The 21,919-nt window shown below is 37.7% G+C and overlaps 1 protein-coding gene and 1 pseudogene across 5 annotated transcripts; one reads left to right on the top strand and one right to left on the bottom strand.

The window, feature by feature from the left end:
- Positions 1-720: 720 nt before the first annotated feature.
- LOC147855590 (uncharacterized) lies at positions 721-1,606 on the bottom strand (annotated as a pseudogene).
- Positions 1,607-4,893: 3,287 nt separating this feature from the next.
- LOC147855589 (dol-P-Man:Man(5)GlcNAc(2)-PP-Dol alpha-1,3-mannosyltransferase-like) lies at positions 4,894-21,037 on the top strand. 5 transcript variants are annotated; one of them, XM_087329963.1, is made up of 13 exons: positions 4,894-5,113; positions 5,225-5,259; positions 5,641-5,778; positions 6,343-6,411; positions 8,039-8,196; positions 8,284-8,350; positions 8,493-8,546; positions 11,099-11,187; positions 16,460-16,576; positions 19,196-19,305; positions 19,396-19,474; positions 19,554-19,610; positions 20,389-21,037. In XM_087329963.1, the coding sequence occupies exons 1-13, from the start codon at positions 4,969-4,971 to the stop codon at positions 20,555-20,557; spliced, it is 1,287 nt and encodes a 428-aa protein (XP_087186089.1). In that variant the 5' UTR covers positions 4,894-4,968; the 3' UTR covers positions 20,558-21,037. The 5 variants fall into 5 exon arrangements, with proteins under 5 accessions (XP_087186089.1, XP_087186090.1, XP_087186092.1 ...); XM_087329964.1 differs by lacking the exon at positions 20,389-21,037 and having other exon boundaries at positions 19,554-19,614; XM_087329966.1 differs by lacking the exons at positions 19,196-19,305; positions 19,396-19,474; positions 19,554-19,610; positions 20,389-21,037 and adding exons at positions 16,956-17,020; positions 17,165-17,401.
- Positions 21,038-21,919: the final 882 nt, after the last annotated feature.

Below are 21,919 nucleotides of genomic sequence, written 5' to 3'. Positions count from 1 at the left end.
TGAAGCGAAGGGAAAAGGTGATCATGCCCCAAAAACGTTGCAATGTTTTTATTGAGGTGGGGTGGGGGTAGTCGGTGATGGCAGCATTGATGCGATCATGGTCGAGGGGGGAACGTCGGCGTGTAGCCATACAGATGGGAGCAACATCCCCGGTACGAATGACATGTTGTACCAGGAAAGAGATAGTAGCGACATGCGTGGGTTGGGGGGCTAGTGACGGAAAACGAGCTAATAATTGGTGGACGGAGATTAACCACTCCTGGGGATTGAGGGCCACCTGGACTTGGCTGAGGTGGGGGACATGGAGGCTATCGTGTAGGAGGGGGATAGGGGGAGCTTGTGGGACAATCAGTTTGTGAGCATTGAAATCAATCATAGTGCGGCGCTTGAGGAGCCAATCGTAACCTAAGGTGAGGGGGAAGAGTTGGTGGGGCAAGACATACAAGTGGTGTGAGAATGTGAGAGTGCCTAAGGTAACGGTGCAGTGGACTTGCGTGTGAGAGTGGTATAGATGTTGGTGATCGCCAAAAAGGACTTGGATGGAAGGAGCGGTGGTTGTGGGGAGGCCTAATTGGTGAACTAAGGCGGTGCTAATTGAAGAGATACTACTGCCAGAGTCTAATAGGATGATGTGTGTGGAGGGATTAATGGTGGCCAGAGCGGTGCATACCTGTGAACTAGAAGAGGCGGACGCTTGGACGTGGGGGGTTGGCTCTTCCATCAGCACCCCGGAAGCTCAACCAACGATGTTGCGTCAGCCATGGTTATCTGGGCTTGCTGCTTGTGAGATTGTTGTTGCAATTTCCGACAATAACGTCGGACGTGTCCATAATTGTGGCAGTAGAAACACTTCGGGCGTCCTTGGGCATCGCGATTAGGAAGGTTTCGGCGAGTCTACATCTGCACGTTTTGGACATCAATGTCCATGGGGGTCACTCCTTGGTATTGTGCTCGTAAGTCGGTCGATGGTGGAGGGGGCCATCGTGGTTGGGAGTCAGATAACGTACAAGCTTCGATGCATTGGGCAATGAGGATCGCATCATTGAAGGTCGTGGGACCTTGGTCCCGGGCACAACGAGTGATGTCAGGGTGCAGACGGGGCCATAAAAAAGAAAAGCTTAACATGCTCGGGCATGGTTGGATCGACATGGATGAGGAGCTGATTTAGGCGAACACCAAATTGTCCTATTGGTTCGTGCACTTGTTGTTGCAACGTCTTGAGTTGTTGCAATGCCATTTGGGTCGAATTTTGATGAGCAAAGTTTTGCACGAGGAGATCCCGGAGGATCACCCAATGCTCTGTCACTTCGCTGGTTTGTTGTACGTACCAAGTGGCAGCGACATTTTCGAGCAAGGTGCGAACTTCCAAAACCTTGCGCTCGTCAGACCATTTGTGGTAATTTGAGATCATCTCAAAGTGATCCAACCATGCTAAGACATCCTCTGAGGGCAAGCCAGAGAAGGACTTTGGGCGAACCTTGGAATTTGGCCGATCTGGAGACCGATCGTTGGTAGCGGAGAGGAAGGAGAGCATAACTTGGTTCGTGTGGCTGATTTGAAGCATGGCGTTGGAGAGGACTTGCAGGAGTTGCTCCATTTGGAAGGGGGGTGGTCGCTCAGGAGGTTGCGGGATCTTAGATTGCATAGGGGTATCGACTTCGACGACGACGGGAGGGAATTGGGATGCCATGAACGAGGTGATAGTGGCTAAAATTTTACCCCGCTTCTCCACCAATTATGTGAAATGCACATAAATGGAATCCAAACCAGCTTGCTTAGCTTCTTACTTCCTATTCAATTTATAGTCGTACAAAGGTACCCATTTGGGTTGCAAGGGTATGCTAAAAGGGTGGCTCAACGGAACACATGAACACCCATAGCATGAAGGCATGCATGCTAAACAAGGGTATGCTAAAAGGGGCACAAAGGAACACATGCACACCCAACATGAAGGCATGCACTTGCATCCAAGGGACACCACAATATAATACATATAAAATTTAATAATTTAAAACAAGAGTTTAAAATTAAAAGTTGAAAGTTAGAGCCTATAGGGAATATGTTTAAGTATTTTTTAACCTTTAAACCGAACCACATAAACAATAATTGATAAGCCGATAAACCGATAAGCCGATAAATTCAAAACCGAACCGAAACCAATTAGTAAACATTTGAAACCAAACCAAACCGTTTATTTATCTTTGAACCTATAAACCTTTAAGCCACGGTTTTTCTGTTCGGTTCGGTTTGAGCCGAAACCAGGCCCATTGTTAATTGCATGCATGTCTTACACCCTCACATGCATCATATGCATGTGGACATCTATATAAGAAACAAAGGAAGAGAAAGAAATGGGGGATCAAGCTATGTATTGAATCAAGATCTTATTACAAAAAAACCTAGTTATCTTATTGGTGAGGTGTCTTGTTTCTCAACATCGAAGTCAAGGGTTCAAACTCGTAATTGGAATATCCATCTCTCTTTCACAACCACATTAGTGTGTCATTTCGGCCACTACAATTTCATTTCATGTGGTCATTCACTGTTCTCTGAAATTCTCGTCAAGAAGGAAATAGCACTAGCGAAGATCATTGTCACTGCCCGCTAAAACGTTGCGCACCACCACATTACCCCTCCTACACATCAATCCACAACACCGCTGAGTTTAGGTCGGGTGCGTCTTCAACAACAAAGAACAACTCGACAATAGATCTAAATAACCAATTCATCTCCTCCATAACCACTAGCGGATAGAGGCCCAGTGCTTGACCACGCACATGTGACATGCACATCACGACGTTTGGCATGTGTGTCACGCAACACCGTTAGCATTATATTTGACCTTGTAAATCCACCTATAGTTGGTCGCTTTCTTGTGTGGTGAGTGGGGATGAGATCCTATGTCTTGTTCTTGCATAATGCCTGGATCTCCTCATTCATGGCTTCGACCCATTATGGATCCTTGGCTGCCTCGGAAAAATTTTCCGGTTCTCACACTATTGCCACGTTCATCATAAAGGCATAATGATATGCCATGTAGTCATTTTAGCTAAATCGCCTGATCGTTTTTTTCTCTCGGGTGGAGCGACAAAGTTTCTCGTTTGTGGTAGCTATGACCTTCTTTACTCCATTCGTCAGCATAATAAGATCATCAAGGCCTTCAAACTCACTGTCGAGTGAGTGAGTTGATTCGTTGTCATTTGGATCTTCGTACTATGGCATTTTGGCCTTCCCTTTGTTCATCTTTGGACTCAACCGAGATGTGCTTTGGTCGTTCAGAGGCTCTTGTGGCTCACTGAGCCTAGTTGTAATTGGGTTTTGTTCTATTATATGCCTTAGTTGACTAACGTGTTCTATCTGTTGGTCGGACGAATTCATGTCGACTGGGATCGGAGTTGAAGTCGACTCTAGTTCATACCATGATGCCGACTTGTCGAAAATGACGTCCCGACTCACTCGAAATTTTTATTATAACACTTGTACCCCTTTTGTTCGAGTGAGTACCCTATGAGGATACATTTCTCCGATTTAGGATCGAGCTTCTGTCGCTTCTTGTCGGGAATATGTACATAAGCAATTGAACCAAATATCCTGATGTGGGATAAATCTGGCTTCTTCCGAAAACTTCCCGTGGGGTGTGACATCATGCATTCCTGATGTTGTGCACTAATTCATGAGGTAGATAGTTGTGTTTGTCGCTTCTGCCCAGTACAACTTCGGTAGGTTTTTCTAGTTCATCATTGCTCTTGCCACCTCCAATATGTGTCGAATTTTCCTTTCGGCTACTTCGTTTTGCTAAGGTGTGTGTTGATAGACCCAAGCATTGATGGAAAGAGTATCGTTTATATGGGGACTCAAAAAATCATGACTAGGAATTAGTTGGGTACAATCATTCTTATTGTTCCCAACTAATCATTGCATATTGTTACTCTACATGCAAAACAGAAAAAGAGGGTTAAACTTTGTTTAAAAGATATATTTGTCATTATTTGCAAATAGTAATCTTACATCGAGACTAAAGTTGGCCTTAAAGATGTAAAAGACATAAATGCCATCATAAGATAGGAATTAGATACTATGCTTTGTGAAAGAACAATTTTAAATCCTAGATATTACAAAATTGAGAAATCTTGAAGGGTCCTCTCTCAGAGAAAAATCTAGGGTGGGTTGGTCTTCTTTCACTCATACAAAATTGTCTTAACGCACCACTTTTAAATGTATACATAGAAAGAGTAGAACCAAGATCTAACAAGGATTTCTAATTGCAAATGCAATGTGTGGCCAAATATATCGAGAAAAAACACAACAAAGATCTGATGAGGATTTCTAATTGCAAATGCAATGTGTGGCCGATATATTGAGAAAAAACACAACAAAGATCTGACGAGGATTTCTAATTGCAAATGCAATGCATGGCCAAATATTAAGAACGAAAACAAAGATCTAAGGAGGAGTTCTAATTGCAATCCTATTGAGAAAGAACAGAACAAAGATCTAATGAGGAGTTCTAATTGCAATGCTATATTTGACCACACATTTAGAGAGAATTATAAAGTTGGATTGGGCGATGAGTAGTTAATTGTGATTTGTGTCTATAGTCCATAGTAAGTAAAATACTGGAATGCATTGGCATAACGTTCTTTTTCATACGAATGCATGCGAATGAGTATGTTATAAAAACGTTTGTATGTTTTTTGTAACACCTTTTACCTTATCTTTCTTACCTTAAAAAAGATTTACCTTACCTTATAATAAATAATGAATACAAAAGTATGGTATTTACCATATTTCAAAGCTGTTTACCATACGCGAATGAAACCTATTCGAATGCGAATGCACGTATAGTATGAACCATACGTGCATTCGCATAATGTTTGAAATGAATATACAAAACAGAGGCCAGTCATAATTCTTTTCTTCTACCCCTCCTCTGTTCAGACAGATCTCGCTTGCCTTTGCATAATAGCCATGGTGCGATCGAGCTTCTCACCCCACAGGAAGCAGTCACATGATGGTTCAAGCAGTCGTTGGAACCAGAAAGACCTCCTCCCCATTGCTGCCCTGCTCCTGGCTGACTCCATCCTTACAGCTCTCATAGTCTACAAAGTTCCATGTATGTCCATCACATCCTTTTCTTGGCATCCTTTCGTATTTTCTATATGTTTCATTACTCCATATCTCCTATAAATGTTTCTTTGGATTCATCTTGGGACTTCATTTGCAGACACGAAGATCGACTGGGATGCCTACATGTCTCAGGTGAACTTATTTTCTTCAGAATTCGGGAATGAATGTTGAATTTTGGATGTCTGATGTTGTTTGAAATATAAGTTTTGAATTTTGAATCTTGATTGTTGAAATGTAGTTATTGGATGTGATTTAAATGTTTAAGCTTGAATGTGGAATGTGGAGTGGAATGTGGAAATTCTGAATATTGGATGTTAAATGTTGTTTTGTATTTTAGTGATTCTGGCGATAAATTTTGTTTGGTATGTTGATTGTTGTTTTTTACTTTGAGTGATTCAGGTGATGAAGTTTGTTTGCTATGTTGGTTTTTGTCTTGTATTATGAATATTTTTAGGTGTAGGTGTTTGTTTTATGTAAATGATGTGCTAATAGAAAGACTTGTTGATGCAACAGGTAAATGGATTCTTGGAAGGAGAAAGGAACTATGCAAACCTTAAAGGAGATACTGGTCCCTTGGTGTACCCTGCAGGATTTCTCTACTGCTATTCTGCTATCAAACATCTCACTGGAGGCGAAGTGTTTCCGGCACAGGTGGGAAGCTTACTCTTGCATAATCTGTTCTTTTGCTGACATATTTCTAACAGGCATGTTATCTTCGACACTAATATGGATAGAATTTACTGCACATGAATGTCTGATAGTATCAGAGCTAGAAATATGGAAATGTATCAAGGTTGCATGCCTCAAGAGAAGTATCTAATTTGTGAAATGTTGATTTCTGCCTGATCTTTTCCATAAATGAGATGTATTGGGTCTTGGTGGTATTGTGACAGGAACTATTGAATTGTTAACAACTGGTTGAAAAGCTTGTGATATTGTGGATCATTCAGATAGAATGCCTTTCTAGCAGTTTTCTGGAAGATTTCAGCATTGTAATAGCATATAAGATAATTGTGGTAGGAAACACTGTTCTCACCCATAGAGGGCTTCCAATTGGAACCTCTAACGGTACCAAATGAATAGAATTATGACACATTTCATATATTTGTCCATAGTTTCATTAGCGCTTGTGATGTATTGCTATAAGTTGAGCCTCTCTCATGTTCTAGAATTTTTTGTTGTGAATTTTCTAATTTCTTTTGCCATATTTTTCAGGTTATATTTTTTTTTCTCTACATGTTGAATTTGGGCATCGTCATGGTACTCTATTATCAAACTAAAGTGGTGAGTTTTATAAGTTATATTCAAAAAGCCACTTGAAAATGCTTGAATTAGGCAAATAATTTGACTGGTTCTTTGATTTAGACTTGTGGGTTCTGTAAGTTCTTAAAAATGATAGAAGGAAAATTACAGATACATAGAAACATATATTACCATCCTCAGGATACCAAATACGACTCATTCTGCCCAAAACGAATGCAAAGCTAGCTGTAAGAGCGGGGAAAGGGGGGGGCTCAATTTTTGTTAGGTTGTCTTCATATTCTAATATTTGACTGGTTCTTTGATTTAGACTTGTGGGTTCTGTAAGTTCTTAAAAATGATAGAAGGAAAATTACAGATACATAGAAACATATATTACCATCCTCAGGATACCAAATATGACTCATTCTGCCCAAAAAGAATGCAAAGCTAGCTGTAAGAGTGGGGAAAGAGGGGGGGGGGGAGGCTCAATTTTTGTTAGGTTGTCTTCATATTTTAATATTTGTGCTAGATATTTCACCAATGCAAGAGACTTAGAATATCTTCTGATAAATCTCGTCTTCCCATCAATATATGAACGTGAACGTAGATACAGTGGAAATTTGTGCTGTCTTTATAAGAATGAACTTTATATTATGTATGCATTGTCAATATCCCTCAACTTTTAGTTGATATCCAGGTGCATGGCCATATTTTCACAACTCGATTCTCTAAAGAATGAAGATGGTTGGAGAAATAGTACTCCAAACTGAATCTCTACTGTAGGTTTATACCTCATATGAGGCTTCCCACTAATAATATAATTTTATCACAGAGAAAACGTTTGTAACTAGTTGTTGTGGCCGCTTCAATGAGCAATGCATTTTCTTTTACGTGATTTTATAATGATCTAATCTGAATCTAATCAAACAATAACACTAAAATATCCTCCCTCTAATGTTCGTAACTAATTATTGTGTGCATTTCATGGTTGGATAGGTTTAACAATCAATGTGTTTTTGTCTTGATTTTCCAATCATGTGATGGGGATGCAAGCAAACTATAACCCCATCGTGCCCTTCCTACCTGTAATAAGACCATGGGGAGACTAAATTGCTTGGTATATTTGGTTCCATACCTCTCATCATATTATGGATCGATCTTGCAATGCATTCTCATCAACCATGTATTTTGCATTATGCTAGCACCTACCGTTTGAGATTTTTGACATGGAGATGTCTCCTAGATAGGAGGTCAATTACGAGAGAAATTACCTAGACAAGAGACCAATTACTAGAGAAGTTAGATCGCTTGCATTGTTTTTCTGTGTTTTTTGTTTGTTTCCATATCTTGTGCCACAATTTTGTTGTGTTTCCATATTTGCAACACTTATATGGCAATAGTCATGCCAGAAACTATTATTCTCTCATATCAATGTGCTGGATGAAAATAAAAGATCGTTTCTATAACAAATGTGCTTGGGCTACCAATAAGAGCAATGGGGGGGCCTGACTTCTTTGAGCATTTTCACATACTGGCATCTGTCAAAAATTTGAATCTTTGACTCCTTGGATGCAATTTACTTCATAAAGAAGCATGTTGCTATTGTATTTTAATTCCAGAATAATAAGGATATGTTTTTCTTGATTTAACACTAAATTTGGTTTTACAGCTGCCATGGTGGGGTCTTCCTTTGCTCTGCCTTTCAAAAAGAATGCATTCTATTTTTGTGCTTAGATTGTTCAATGACTGCATTGCTACAATGTTGGCACATCTGGCGATAATTTTTTTCCAGAATCATAAATGGAAGGTTGGAATAGTGATTTTTAGGTAATTTCAAATGATCCTTTGGCTTCTTGGGATGCAAATGTTTGATAAGTCATTGTTGCAATGAATTCATGTTGGCTTTTTATGCAGTTTTGCAGTATCTGTCAAGATGAATGTACTTCTATATGCACCATCTTTGCTGTTATTGTTACTGGAGGTATGCTTCTGGGCTGTGATGAATGTGCACTTATTGTAACATATAGCAACAAATTATCATTGTAGTCTTTTGATCATTTCAAACAATTTTGCAACATTACTCACGAAAAGATTATAATCTCTTTAATATCTTTGTCACACAGGAACTGAGCCTAGGGGACACAGTGCTGACACTCTCACTTGCTGCATCCCTTCAGGCAAATCAATAACTGATTGTTTATTACAGAGTGAATTAGAAATCAATTTTAAATTCTGAATGATTTAGGTATTGCAGTTTGGTCTGCCATAGATGCAGGCAATTTATTGAAAGTTGGCAAAATACTGAGATTATATTTCTGGGATCTCTATTCCAGAATTAGGACTATTTTATAAGTGATGAATGTTACATTAATTTTTATTGAATAAATTTAAAATAAGATCTGATGAGGTTTCCAAAGTTGCACATAAGAAATAGTAGATTATATTAGATATTTTTTAGCGTCCATAGAGAGGCCAATATTGACCCATGGAACCTAAGTACACAAGTTTTCTTGATGTATGTATCCTTCCCAAGAAGGGAGATTCATACTTTGAAACACAAAGTCTTGATGTATGAATAAGGCATACACATATGAGCTCAACCTTCTTGACATTCTCTTTAGTGTGACACTCAAGTCATCACCCCCTCTTAATCGTCATTGTAGCTTTCACGAATTCACTATATGCGGTGCATGTAAAAAGCAAGTGATACTCATCCTCTACTAGCCCTTCCTCACATACCTTACATGCCTTTATATTTGACAGATTTTGATGCTGTGATGCAATTTCCATACTGAGCTTGCATTATCAAGTTTAAAGGAGTGTCAGGGCTCTAAGAAAGTTAATACTTATATTAAGAATGGGATAATGTTGAATACGATCAAGAAGCCTTCTTGCATTATATTAAATCCAACATTCAGGGTTGATGTTTGTATTGTAATAGTAAGCAGTGCTATCGAGAAAACATTCCGGCATCCGACATATGACCTCGTCTATTTACCTAAATCATGTTATTATGGATGGGGATTTCTGAAACTTTGGATGGACTTGGGGAGTTTGCATTATACTGTGCCTGAGAGATCATTGTTGGAATGTGATATTGGAGGATGCTCTCAAAATAGATAATGTATGGGGTAATATGTATGAGGCTCTTAAAAAATCCTAGAGTTCAGGCAACTCACAACAAACTTAGAATGCTGTGATACAGCTAATTTCCAGAAATGTTTACTTGAGTGTTAATAGATTGCCAAATTCATTGGAGATGTGTATTGCACAACTAAGCATATCTTTGGAGATGTGTTTCACTGCTAAGCAGACTTCCATACAAACAATTGAGGTAGCATGAGTTTATTTTAGGGAAAAGTACCAGGATACCCCTGGAAGTTTGTCTATTTATCAGAATGCCCCTGGAAGTTCTAAATTTACCAAACTACCCCTATGTCCAAAAAATTACACTTTATAAAGTAATTATACACTCAAATCTTTGGTAAATAGGGCTAGTTCAGGTCCATTTCTTCCATCCTTGGCAAATAGGGCTTGTAGATTTGAGTGTATAATTACTTTATAAAGTGTAATTTTTTGGACATAGGGGTAGTTTGGTAAATTTGGAACTTCCAGGGGTATCCTTGTACTTTTCCCTTTATTTTAATGGATGCTTGAGCTAGCATTTGTAGGTTCCTCTGTGAAAAGGCTGGATGTGTTAAATGTACACGGGATAAATGGAGGAAAGGGCATGGTTCTTATATCTTGAAATACAGAATTAGTACTTGTGCCAAACTAATCCTGCAGTGTTATGATTGTAGACTTTTGTAACATGATGTTGGTAGATGATACCTATAATGGTAAAGGTGACACTTCATAATGTATATAAAGATTGTGGGTTCAGGAAATCTGTAGGGCATGGTTGGGAAATGGGTATGGTCAGAAACAGAATCCCTCCAAGGAAAACATGGGATAAAATTGTAGAATGTGAAACATATTTATCCATGTATTAAATTATGACATAATATGTAATTAAACATGTAAGTTCTAACATATTTAAACATCATCCAGATTCCAGAGTACAAACTTGGTATGATTGCTCTAGGGACCAGAGATAAAAAGCTGAAACTAAATGGATCAATTCCAACCATCATAGATGAGGAATCAGAAGTTTGCAAGAGAGAGGCTGCACTATGTAGGGAGGAGTGGGAAACCCATTCAATAACTAAGTTATTTTTTGAAAGAAACTGTACTGTTTCCCAAATCATTGGATAAAGTAGGGAAATCAAATTGCTTGTTTGGTTGAGACACCTAGATAAATCATGAATTTTTAGGCTGAAAAAGGTAACATGGGGAGGTAACATCCACTGGTTTACCCTTGGTGATGATTGTAACACTTGGCGTATATGTCTGCACTTTTTGAGTTTGACAAGGATATCCACGCTGGTGCTGATTCTGACAGTATTCTTCTCCCGAGTTCACCTTAGCTACCTCATGCTTAAACCCATTGACCTCACCTGCTTTGATCACAACTTTAAGCCACCTGCTGCGAAGATTGATTTCAGTCCTATGAGTGTCTTTTTATTATTGTTCATAGACCACGTTTTTAATTTCTTGATGTATACTGATCATACTATTAATTGATAAATTGAGGTTTGATATTTCTCATGTAATTTATAAGTCCCCAATGTATCTAAAGGAGCTCATAGTTTTAGATATTGCTCATGGAAGATTTCTGATCATTTTGCAGATTTCTCTTGGAATGCCATTTTTGTGGACGTATCCTCTGCAATACATTTCAAAAGCTTTTGATCTTGGCCGTGTTTTCTTGTATACCTGGTGAGTTGATTGCATTTGATGGATTAGATTTAGTATGTGCAACTAGTTTAGGCATAGGGGAGAAGAAGAGACGTTAATTACATTACTATCCTTGGTTAGATAAAGAAAGAAAGAAAGAAAGAAAGATATATTAACGTCTTTTAAGAGGCCAAAATGGCCTATAAGACCAAATAAGAGATTACATCTTAAGTGTTGTCTCGTCTTGAGAAAAAATCAAAATAAAATAAATATTACACAGTAAATATAAAAGTAAATAACATGAAAGGAAAATTAATGAGGGAATTTGGTTTTTGGCACATGTGAGATCCTCAAATTAGGTATATTGTAGCTTTTTTCTTCGAAAGATCTCTAGCATAGGTCAATCCAAAATGGAAATGTCTCCGAAGCAAGGGAAGCACCTACGATGGCGAGAGATAATGGCTTTTATCTGTCGATGACAAGGGTGTCGAGGTCGTGGTCCATGGGGCTGAGGCCCAGGCCGACGTGCACGGCAAATTGCCATTGCCCGATCAATTGTAATCCCTTTGTTATGTCCTGGTCTGAAGCCCATTTGTGTATCCCGGGGTTGACTTCTAGCATTAGGAGTGATGGGGCTAAAGAAAGTTGTGATTGTTCTTTGTGGATGAGCTTGTGTGGCTGTATTCTTCAACAACTTTTCCCGATGTCTCTTGAGCTCTAGCAAGAAAAGTCCTAGGCATCGTTGGTCCTCATATTCCATTACCTTGCGTAGTGGACCAAAGCCTTGTTTAAAGAGGCAATGGTATCTCCCTCTGATTTCATAAAAGACACTACAATGACAAACATAGTGTTCTTCAGATTCCACTCCTTGAGGACACAATTGGCAAATTCTCTCTTCTAGAGGTAGTCGTGTATATCTGCCTACCTCAATCTGTAGCTGATGTGATGAAGTTCGCATCTGCCCTATCACACTACGCAACACATAGGATAGATGTATGTCCATATAAGGTGGCCTGATGACAAATCCATCCTCCGATGCACGTAAGAAGTGTGTCTTATAGTGGGCCATCTTTGTACCAAGTGGTATTTTGGGGCTGATCCATGTTATCTTGTTTTCCAAGTTAATAATATCAGTGCGGATCACTCTATTCTTTTCCACTTTGGTCATATTTAGATGGGGACAGTCCAAGCTATATTGGAACGGGGGTAGTGCATTTATACTCATGCCATGTGACTCGAACCATTGCTGCATTTTAGCATACCAACAATGAGTGTCTCCATTTTCAGCCAGTTGTTTTGATGACATAAGTGCCAACCTTGGGTACCTTCGTTTAGGGAGCTCCCAAAGACGTTGGATAAATGTCACTGATCGGAACAACGCCTCGGTTATTATAGGTGCTGATCCCATCTCTGCCCGGATTATATTGTGGGGCACCGATGCTTTGCTCCTTATCATGCGAGCAATCATTGACACTAAAGGTCTCTCTAAATCTTTCCAATGATTTGCCTTGTTAAGACTCGGTCCCCATGTCTCTATTCCATAGAGAAGAGTTGGTGTGACAAGTGTATCAAATAACCATAGCTTAGTCTGTGGCTCTTGGAACTGCAAATGTGTACATTGTCTCTCGAGAGCACCAAGGGCTGCATATGCACGAGAAAGTCGGGCACAAGCGGCCTCCTGTAAGGAGAACCTAGGTCCTATAAATGTTACTCCTAGGTATGTGTAGGAGCGTGTGTATTCCACCTTGTCCTCTCCCAAGAAGAATTCTGGTTCTGATCTTGTTACCCATGCTTGGGTGGTGTTAAACACCATCACTTTAGTTTTATTCATGTTGATTGACAAACCTTTGTCTGTACAAAATAGTTTTTAAGGCATTTAGATGTCTTTGAAGTCCCTCCGGCGAGTCAGAAATCAGCACAATATCATCAGCATATAGTAATATTTGAGAAGAAGTTTGGAATACCAGTTTATAAGACAGTTACTGGCACATTTATGAAGGGAGGATGGCAATATAGATAACACATTACGAGAACCACTATCTCGTTGCAAAGGATTTTGTCCTGTTTGTGTTGTTGGTGTTAATATGAAATTTAATGGAGCATGTATGAAATAGTTGCAATGAAAATATTGACTGCAAACTAGCTGAGATACTGTGCCTTTCAAAGAATTTTAATTTCTATGTAGCTGGAGCATTATATACTTTCTGTCAGAATCAATGTTGTTTTTCCTTGTTGGGAAGTGACACAGAATATTCACCAGTTCAATGCTGTGGGAAATGACATTTCCCTAGTACATATACTCTAGATAACAATGCCATATTTGGTCTATTTCTTTTCATGCAGCTTAATCTCTATTCACTCATTTGCTCCTCTCAAGATCCTCACTCATTTGCTCCCAGAGAACATTATATCTATTAATTCACGATTTTTTGTGGTCATCGATATAGAAGACTATCATAATAGAAGAAATCAGGTCAAAACAAAGATATGCTATGGTGCCCATGTGGATCATAACTTTAGACTTCTTCATATGCAAGAAATCACTGTTACTTTATTTTTATAATCAGCCATGGAACAGATCTTATGATAATTTATAAGAACTTGATCATAAGAAATGATATAAAACGAGATGGAATGGGAACTCAATGACCAGAAGAATAAGAACAAGACACATACAAAACTCTCTTGTGTTGCATGGGAGTGTTGGCAAGGCTGAGGAGGTTGTAGCTCAAGGCTCCTTTTTATACTTTGATAGCTAGAATTTTCTAGAAAATCCGAGGAGGTTGTAAATTTATAGAACATGAAAGAAGATTTGGAGATTTCCAAGAAGTTTTACATCAAGCAGTAAAAATATAAGCATTTAATTGAACCCCCAACCAGAAGCTTTACACAAGCATTTCCATTAAGGTAACATGAGAAATCAAGATTGAAATCAGCATGAAATATCAGGTATCTGATCAGTATCACATATGTTATTCCTTGCTATGGTAAAGTCAGATGGTCTAATGGGGGAGTTGGTAGCAGAAGCTAGACAATTGCAGTGTGACCCAACAAGAAAATAAAAGAGAAGAAAAGAAAATAAATTAAAGAAAGGGATTGATGTCGCTGCAACCTTTCGACCTGCCCTTGCTATCTGAACCTCACCCTTCCACTGGCTATGCAACAACCGGATCAATGTGATCTCATCTTGATGTTGATGATCTTGCTGATGGTGAAGAAAACCAACTGTGGCCTTCTCCAACCAAGAGTCACAACAAAACTGTACATGAGAAAAAGATATAGCCTAACCTCATTTGAAAAAAGAACGACTTGGAAAGGCAAACCAAGATTAGCAGATCACTTCAAATTATTGTATTTTATAAATAATGAAGACGATACTCGAAGATTAATTAATATGGCATGTACACAAATATTGAATAATATCTATAACATCATATAAAGAAATTTACAAATTATTAATTATTCAAGCAAAACCATATAACATGAAGTCTTCATTGGCAATGAAGAGCATGAAGTCTTCATTGGCAATGAAGAAGATTTGAGTTTCTGGTGCCTTATCTTTAATTAAGTACAAGCATCCTAGCTTTGGAGCTCATTTATTGAGTTTTTTAAGAGAAGTTGCAAACAATTGCTAAACCTAAAGTAAGTGGGTATTTATTGAAAACTTTCCTGGGGAACTAAAGTCGAGCTTGTAATTCTTAGCAACTATATATACCTATAGTATTGCATGCCTTATCTTGCATGACCATTTGATTACATTGCTGAAGATAAGACGCATTTATTTTTATTGATAATTATTATCATCATGAATGTGGATATTAATTATGGTATGCTAATGAAGACCCATATTTTTTCTTACACCTTCATTATATCATATGTCACGTGCGCTATTCAACAAAGCATAGCAACAGGTTAACTAATATATTATTGTAAAGTAAAAAAAATATATTTTCTACTGAACTCTGAGAACATGAAATCAACATGATGTTCTAGAAAACATAACCTGGCTTTGTGATTTATATTATCTTCGAATGTATGGAAGAGGAGACCATCAACAATTTGACAAGTACATGACGTGCTTTGAGGGACGGAGTAAAGCTGGAAAATGTAATTTAGCCTAATTCTATCTAAAATTCATTGGCCACACTTTCACGGGAAGTTCAATGTCTGAAAATGAATTATTTGAAGCAAACCAGAGTGAAGCATGAAAACTCAGAAGAGAAATCAATATATCAGTAATTTACTATTGTAACAAAATTTTTAATGGAAATTTTAGAGCGTCAATTATTTTCATGGATGCTAGTGTCATACAAAGCATTGTTGGAGTTGCCTAGAACAAGTGATGTATTGCTATTAAATAGTTTGGTCTACACAGAGGTCAGTGGTAGACACCAACTATTCTTTATGGCTTTGATCAACATACTTCCTCAAGACTCTGAAGATCACTGCTCCTCAGAAGAATTTTATTTGTAACAAAGATAGAAAACAAGTCCAATTGTTATTGATCTAAAAAATCACAACACATGATAGAGCCAGCTATGAGTCATCACTATTCGGAAAATGTCAATTTTTAAAAATTTTGTTGAAGTATCAATTTGCTTTTTGTTTAATCCACCCATGATATGGGCTTCAGATGAGTTCTGTTGGAACATCGAGGAGATCTAAAATGTGAAGGTACGTCATACAGAAGCAATGCTCCAGGTTGGTGTCATGAAAACTTTCTGCATGTTTGAATTGCATTTGTCGCACTTAAGTGTACATAAGCACATCTTGAGAAGCGTAAGTTTGGTTTGCATGGAAATATCAGTCTATAATGTGATATGAAGCTTTATCCTGAGGGTGCTTGTTCATCGTGAATCTGCTTGTAAACTTGATTGTGTGCTTGTATAGAGCGACTTTCTCCAACTGTACTTTATTGGATATGTTTTAGACGTTATTTATTCCAAAGGGTTCTAGATTGTGTCCATTTCCTCATGGTCAATAATTTGGCATATAATGAAGTTTTCATCAAATGTACTTGATATGACTTCTTACGGTTACATTTGATATTCTATGTTTACCATTGATTATATCAATTGCTCTCTATTATCTACTTTTCAGTTTGACAATCACCTCTTTCTCTCTCAATATAGCAACTTAGAAAATCTGGTTTTGTTTTGAAATTCAGAGTTTCCAGAAATTCTGAATTGCAGGGACTTTGAAATGTCTTTCTTGCTGTCCTTGTCTAGAAACTTTAATATGATCTTTAAAGTTATGACGTGTTTTGACTAAAAAATGAAGGTCAAATTCTAATGGAGGCCTTCTTGTCTTGCAGGTCAGTGAATTTTAAATTTATTCCGGAGGAGTTATTCGTTTCAAAAAAATTTGCTATGACATTATTGTTCATCCATTTGACTTTGCTTTTCCTCTTTGCACAATTCAAGTGGACCAAGTGGGTATTCGTTCATTAATTTGCCATTTTTTATAAAATGATTTGCATATTTTTTATTTGCATTTAAGTCTTGACTTTCTTGACAGATGAACTAAAGGAAACACACTCAATTTCCTGTTAAACATTATGTTGTGTCATCTGCAGTGGCTGTTGATTGAAATGTCTTGTGTGAAATGTTGAATAAAAAATCTAATCATGCAGCTTTACGTCTATGCTATGATGAAGATTAAAGAAGTCACATTTGTTTTGGCTCCAAAGTGAGCAGAACCAAAATAGAAAGAAAAGAAAATGTGCATTTGAGCTTCGTGAATCTTTCTATGATTTCTTCAATTTCTGTGTAGCTTTATGAACTTTAAATAAATTACTGTGATTTCTGTAGAGAAATTTTACACCTGGTTGAAATGGTTCCCCATAGCTTCGCTACTGGTCCTAGTGGAAATTGGGGTAAGAAAAGAAATAAACTGAATTGTAATGCTAATTAACTTAAGCATGAGGGAAAAATGAACGATGAGGCTAAACTTGCAAGCATCGTCAAATATATGATACCATTTTCAGTAAAAAGGCTAAAGAAAGTTGTAGTTGGTACAGGGTGATGGATAAAAATCACTATGAGAGGCCTCACAATGGGAATCTGATCACTGTATTGTAGATAAATTTCAGTGTTCTGTATGAATTTGAAGTAATCAGGACTCTGCAACAAAGTTAGTGGCCAGACTTACAAGCATCACCAAAAGCATGATACCAATGTCAATAAAAAGGATCAAGAAAATAGTAACAAGAACGCTAGAGCTGAGTAATGTGTAGTAGTTGATACATGATGGATAAAAATCACTATGAGAAACCTCACAATGAGAGCATCAACATTTCACTTTTAAATTCTGCTTTAATGGGGAAAAAGAGCATGAGTTTTGAGGTGGGCATGTCACACAAATGGAAGTTCGATACTTGGGTACAAGGATGAAATATCACACGAATAAATTCCTATACATATCTTCAGTGGGTTTGTCAACCTTCCCAACTACATTGATTCCAGTATCTCACATAGCATATGTAGTATAATTGTACAGATCCACACATCGGCCCTCTAACTGTGAATAAATGCCTGAAACAAGTGAGTACCTCTGCCGCTCCCTATGGTTGGAAACAAAGGAGAACTTGTATGTCAGCATTCTATATTCTGTGAGAAGACCCTGGACTCTTACAAAAAGTTGCAGATGCGGAGGACCAGAGATGCCTGGAATTCTACTTGCTTGGGCTTCGAAGTTACGGGGAGAAACTCTTGAGAAGCAATGGAATACAGCCTCCAGGGGACAGGAGACAAGTCAAACTAGCCAGATAGAGGACCATCACTAACTTATCATTGCCAGAGCTCCACAGAGCTCCTCCCCTAAAGCGCAACAGACAATAGAACAGGCTCTAAGGAGTCACTCTGGAAACAGCTACAACACTCTATTTACCTAAGTGGCATGTGGTTCACATTAGGTCTTCTCTCATCCTTTCCAGGACTAGGTAATGGGAGACTGATGTTTTGTGCATTATTATACAGGCACTCATCGAGACTAAAGCCATCTCCACATCTCTCTAGCTATGTGCTCTATGAAGGATTGTTCCCCAAGTTCCCATGCTGTATGGAAGAGTAAAGTATGATGTCTGTATTGAACCACCACAAATTTATCTATAGTTCTTCAAACTATCACAGGCAATCTTATGAGAGTTCTTCGAACTGTTTTTCGAAGGTTCCAAGGTTGCTTATCGATGAGAAAGCTGAGCACAGGAAGACTCCCCTGTAGGGGGAATCTAAGTATTGTGAAAGTTTCTTCTCAGTATCTTAGGATTGCATGTATGACAGTTTCTCCTCTTCCAGTAATAATTATGTTTTCAACTGTCTTTCAGAGGTTACAAAGCTGCATATCTATGAAAATTCCAAGCACAGGGTTTATCACTTTGGTTTTATGAAAGATTTACTGAATAATCTTTACCCCGACAAAATGACTTAAAGCATCTAGATGTCTTTGTAGTTTCTCCAGAGAGTCAGAATTCAGCACAATATCATTTTCATATATTAATACCAGGATGGCTATCTACGCTAGGCATGATGCTAAGCTACCCAATCTCTCTATTTCATTATCTCATAGCATTAGATCCATAGAGAGTGGGTGAAAGTGGGGATCCTTGTTTCTCTCTAATAATGCTAGTAACTATCGTGGACAACTCATGAGCACACACTAGTATCATTGAATGTGTAGGTTCCTCGAGGCATATGTATAATGATTATTTCTATGATGCTTCACTGTGTATGCACCTCTTAACATGATTATTTATTTATCTGTTACTTCTGCACAGCTTGTAAATATATAGATGGCTCTTTCCTCTTTTATTTTATAGTTTACCCAAACCTTAGTTATGGACAATTCTGAACGTAAAGAAATTAAAATACTAAAATATCCTAGTTCTAAACTCTTTCCTCTTTTCATTTATGAACTAGCCATTTTTTTTCTTTATTGGCTCTTTCCTCTTTTATTTTATAGTTTACCCAAACCTCAGTTATGGACAATTCTGAACGTAAACAAATTAAAATACTAAAATATCAGAGTTCTAAACTCTTTTCTTGCTCTTCAGACAAAAAGGAGGGTTGTTTCCAGCTTTGAACTTAATGGCCAGACTGAAGCAATTATTAGGCAATGGTTCGTCAAGAATTAATAAGACTGAAAAGCTTCTAGATCCAACATGTAAGGCTACTTTCATGTGATGGAATATCAGAATATTTAGTGACTTACACTGCATGCTTATTCCTCATGGATGTTTTTGTTGATTTTCAGATATAACCACTGTTCTTTTTACTGGAAATTTCATAGGCATACTATGTGCACGTTCCCTCCATTATCAATTCTACTCATGGTAACAAAACATATAAAAAATAGGTGGATAACTTGTCACCTAGTATATTGGCTTTTAACATGAATTGAAAATTTTTCAGGTATTTTTATTCGTTGCCTTACCTTCTTTGGAGATCATGTCTTCCAACATATTTAAGGTGAGATATGTCATGGATTATTATTGTTTTATACTGTCAGAAACTTCTACTACCCAGGCCTAAATTCCACAAAGTATATTATCTTGTTCCCTGACCTGAAAAGATTCTTGAATACCCTTTGGAACATGTTGACCTGAAATCCATTTTATTACTCCATTGTTTCTATGGATAGAATTGATTTCTTTAGTAGAATGTGGCATTTGCTCATTTGAATGGAAGATACTCCATTCACTGAGAACGTGTGGGATGCAAGCATGAGGTGCAGAAAAGCTGCTGTTGAAATGATGTTGACGTTCGTTGAGCTTAAACGCAACACAGTTAATAGAGCCACTTCATACTTATCAGTATCACTGTTTATATTTTCAGAATTTTCAGGATTAAACTTCTTTATTTGGTGAGAATTTCCCTTCATTGGATTACATTAAAACCTGATACAAAGGATCTCAACAGCAGTGTGACAATTTCAAAGAGTTGGAGCTTAGTACCTTGCACTCATCTACTGTGAGGGTTGGAAATTAGTGGGAAAAGTTTCAGGGGTGTCAGACGTTTTGCTCGTATTTCAATGTGACTCTACATGATGGCAGTAGAAGTGGGTTTTAGTACTGCAGGAACACTCTACTCCTATTTAGGGTTTTCTATTCTAGTATCAAATTGGATACGACGCATAGTGTTAGTTGTACTGTGGCCAGCAGATTCCAAGTATCAATGAACTTTATGTAGCAATATTGTTTTTTATATAGACAGAAAACACTAATCAAATTGCTTGCTTTTGATGCAGGATAATCATATTTGGATGTATTGAGGTATGCTGGAACATATATCCATCAAATAGCATTTCATCGTTTGTGCTTTTGACATCTCACTTGATTCTTCTGGGGGGCCTCTGGTGGGGACCTTCTGATTCTCCTATCATAAAATCAAATCCAACTTCCAAGAAGTCTGCCTAAATATTTTCGGTAAAGTGGTCTATGAAGGTTTTGTTGGAAAATCCACCTGGCTTTGAAAGCTCAAGATATTCTATGAGTGGCCTTGGCAACACATGAAAATCATTTGATGTTGTTTGGACAGAAGTTGGGAACTGGTTTGTCAGATTTATTTGTGATGGTTTTTATAAATCAATGGAAATCAAAACACAACAGTTTTGGATATAAATTTCACATGAAAATGAGAACCTCTATGTGCCTTTCATTATCTAGGCCTATGACGTAAGCATGTGTTGGCATTATCTACGCTTATGAAGTAAATATCTGCTAATGTTTGCTACAAGGGTTAACTCATATTGATTTGGCAAACTTGTGTTTGGTGCAGAATGACTTTGAGCAATTGTTATTGGAAATGCAGGCATACATGTGTTGTGATTTGAATATTGATCTTTAGTATAATTGAGATTGCTAATTGAATATTTCAAATCGGACGATTTGGATCAATTGTTGGCATTACAAAATACCGCTATGTATAATATTCGTTTCATGACATGGAATGCTTAGGAATTTATCTGTAAGATGTTTTTTTACTTGGCTTAATTCAGATGAGGGCTACTTAACAAGCAGATTGTGCTCAGCAGCAATTAAAGAAGACAAACCTATCTCTGATTACAAGAATATATGAGGTGTTATGTTTATTTAGGTCATCGGCAATGAAATAGTTATTGGTTGAAATCTTAGTGAAAAGAGAAGCTTCAAAGCTTTACATGCTCAAATGCTTTAACGTTACCATTCAAATTTAGGCGATTGAAGTGATGGCGAAGTCATTGAATCAATTGCTTGGTAAATTTCCAAGTTAACAACACCCACAACTGCACTATAACAACCCAATTGGCTTTAGTAAGTTGGCATCTAAGATGCTTGTTCTTGGTATCTCGCTCAATAACTTTCTAGAAAAGGCACATCCTATTTGAAATTTGAAGCTCAACTTGTATGAACATGTGCTTATGAAGAAAAGTGTGATGTATAAAAACGTATTATTGTAATTTGTATGAACTATCTAGTTACATGAGGAACTAGATTTGTGACTTCTAGTTAGTTGTCAACAAATATTGGATATTCTTATGATAGGATCATACACGAGTGGATGTATATGACTAGACTCCACCAACCACATTTAATGTGGTAGTTCCTTGAGAGACTTGATATAAAGCCCTCTTCGCCCATGGTGTGTTCTCTTGAATATTTTTAGTTAATCAATTTGATTTTCTCTTTTGTGCATAAGTTGTCATTCCCCTCCTGGGTATATATTTTATATTTAGGTTTTTTCTTTGATTCTTCTCTTGCTCACACATGTACAACGGTTTCATGTGTTGACATTGTTGA

The sequence above is a fragment of the Azolla caroliniana genome, unplaced genomic scaffold, assembly GCF_043228905.1.
Source record: "Azolla caroliniana isolate FFs.n. ecotype wild unplaced genomic scaffold, voAzoCaro1.0.p SCAF_14, whole genome shotgun sequence".
In the NCBI taxonomy this organism is placed as follows: domain Eukaryota; kingdom Viridiplantae; phylum Streptophyta; class Polypodiopsida; order Salviniales; family Salviniaceae; genus Azolla; species Azolla caroliniana.
This window is presented reverse-complemented; position numbering and strand designations above follow the sequence as displayed.

Bases quoted from the DNA above. Each gene is read 5' to 3' on its own strand.
- LOC147855589 (XM_087329963.1), top strand. From the start codon at position 4,969: ATGGTGCGATCGAGCTTCTCACCCCACAGGAAGCAGTCACATGATGGT. The intron at 6,412-8,038 runs GTGAGTTTTATA...TTGGTTTTACAG, and splicing joins TCTATTATCAAACTAAAGTG to CTGCCATGGTGGGGTCTTCC. The intron at 19,475-19,553 runs GTAACAAAACAT...AAAATTTTTCAG, and splicing joins CATTATCAATTCTACTCATG to GTATTTTTATTCGTTGCCTT.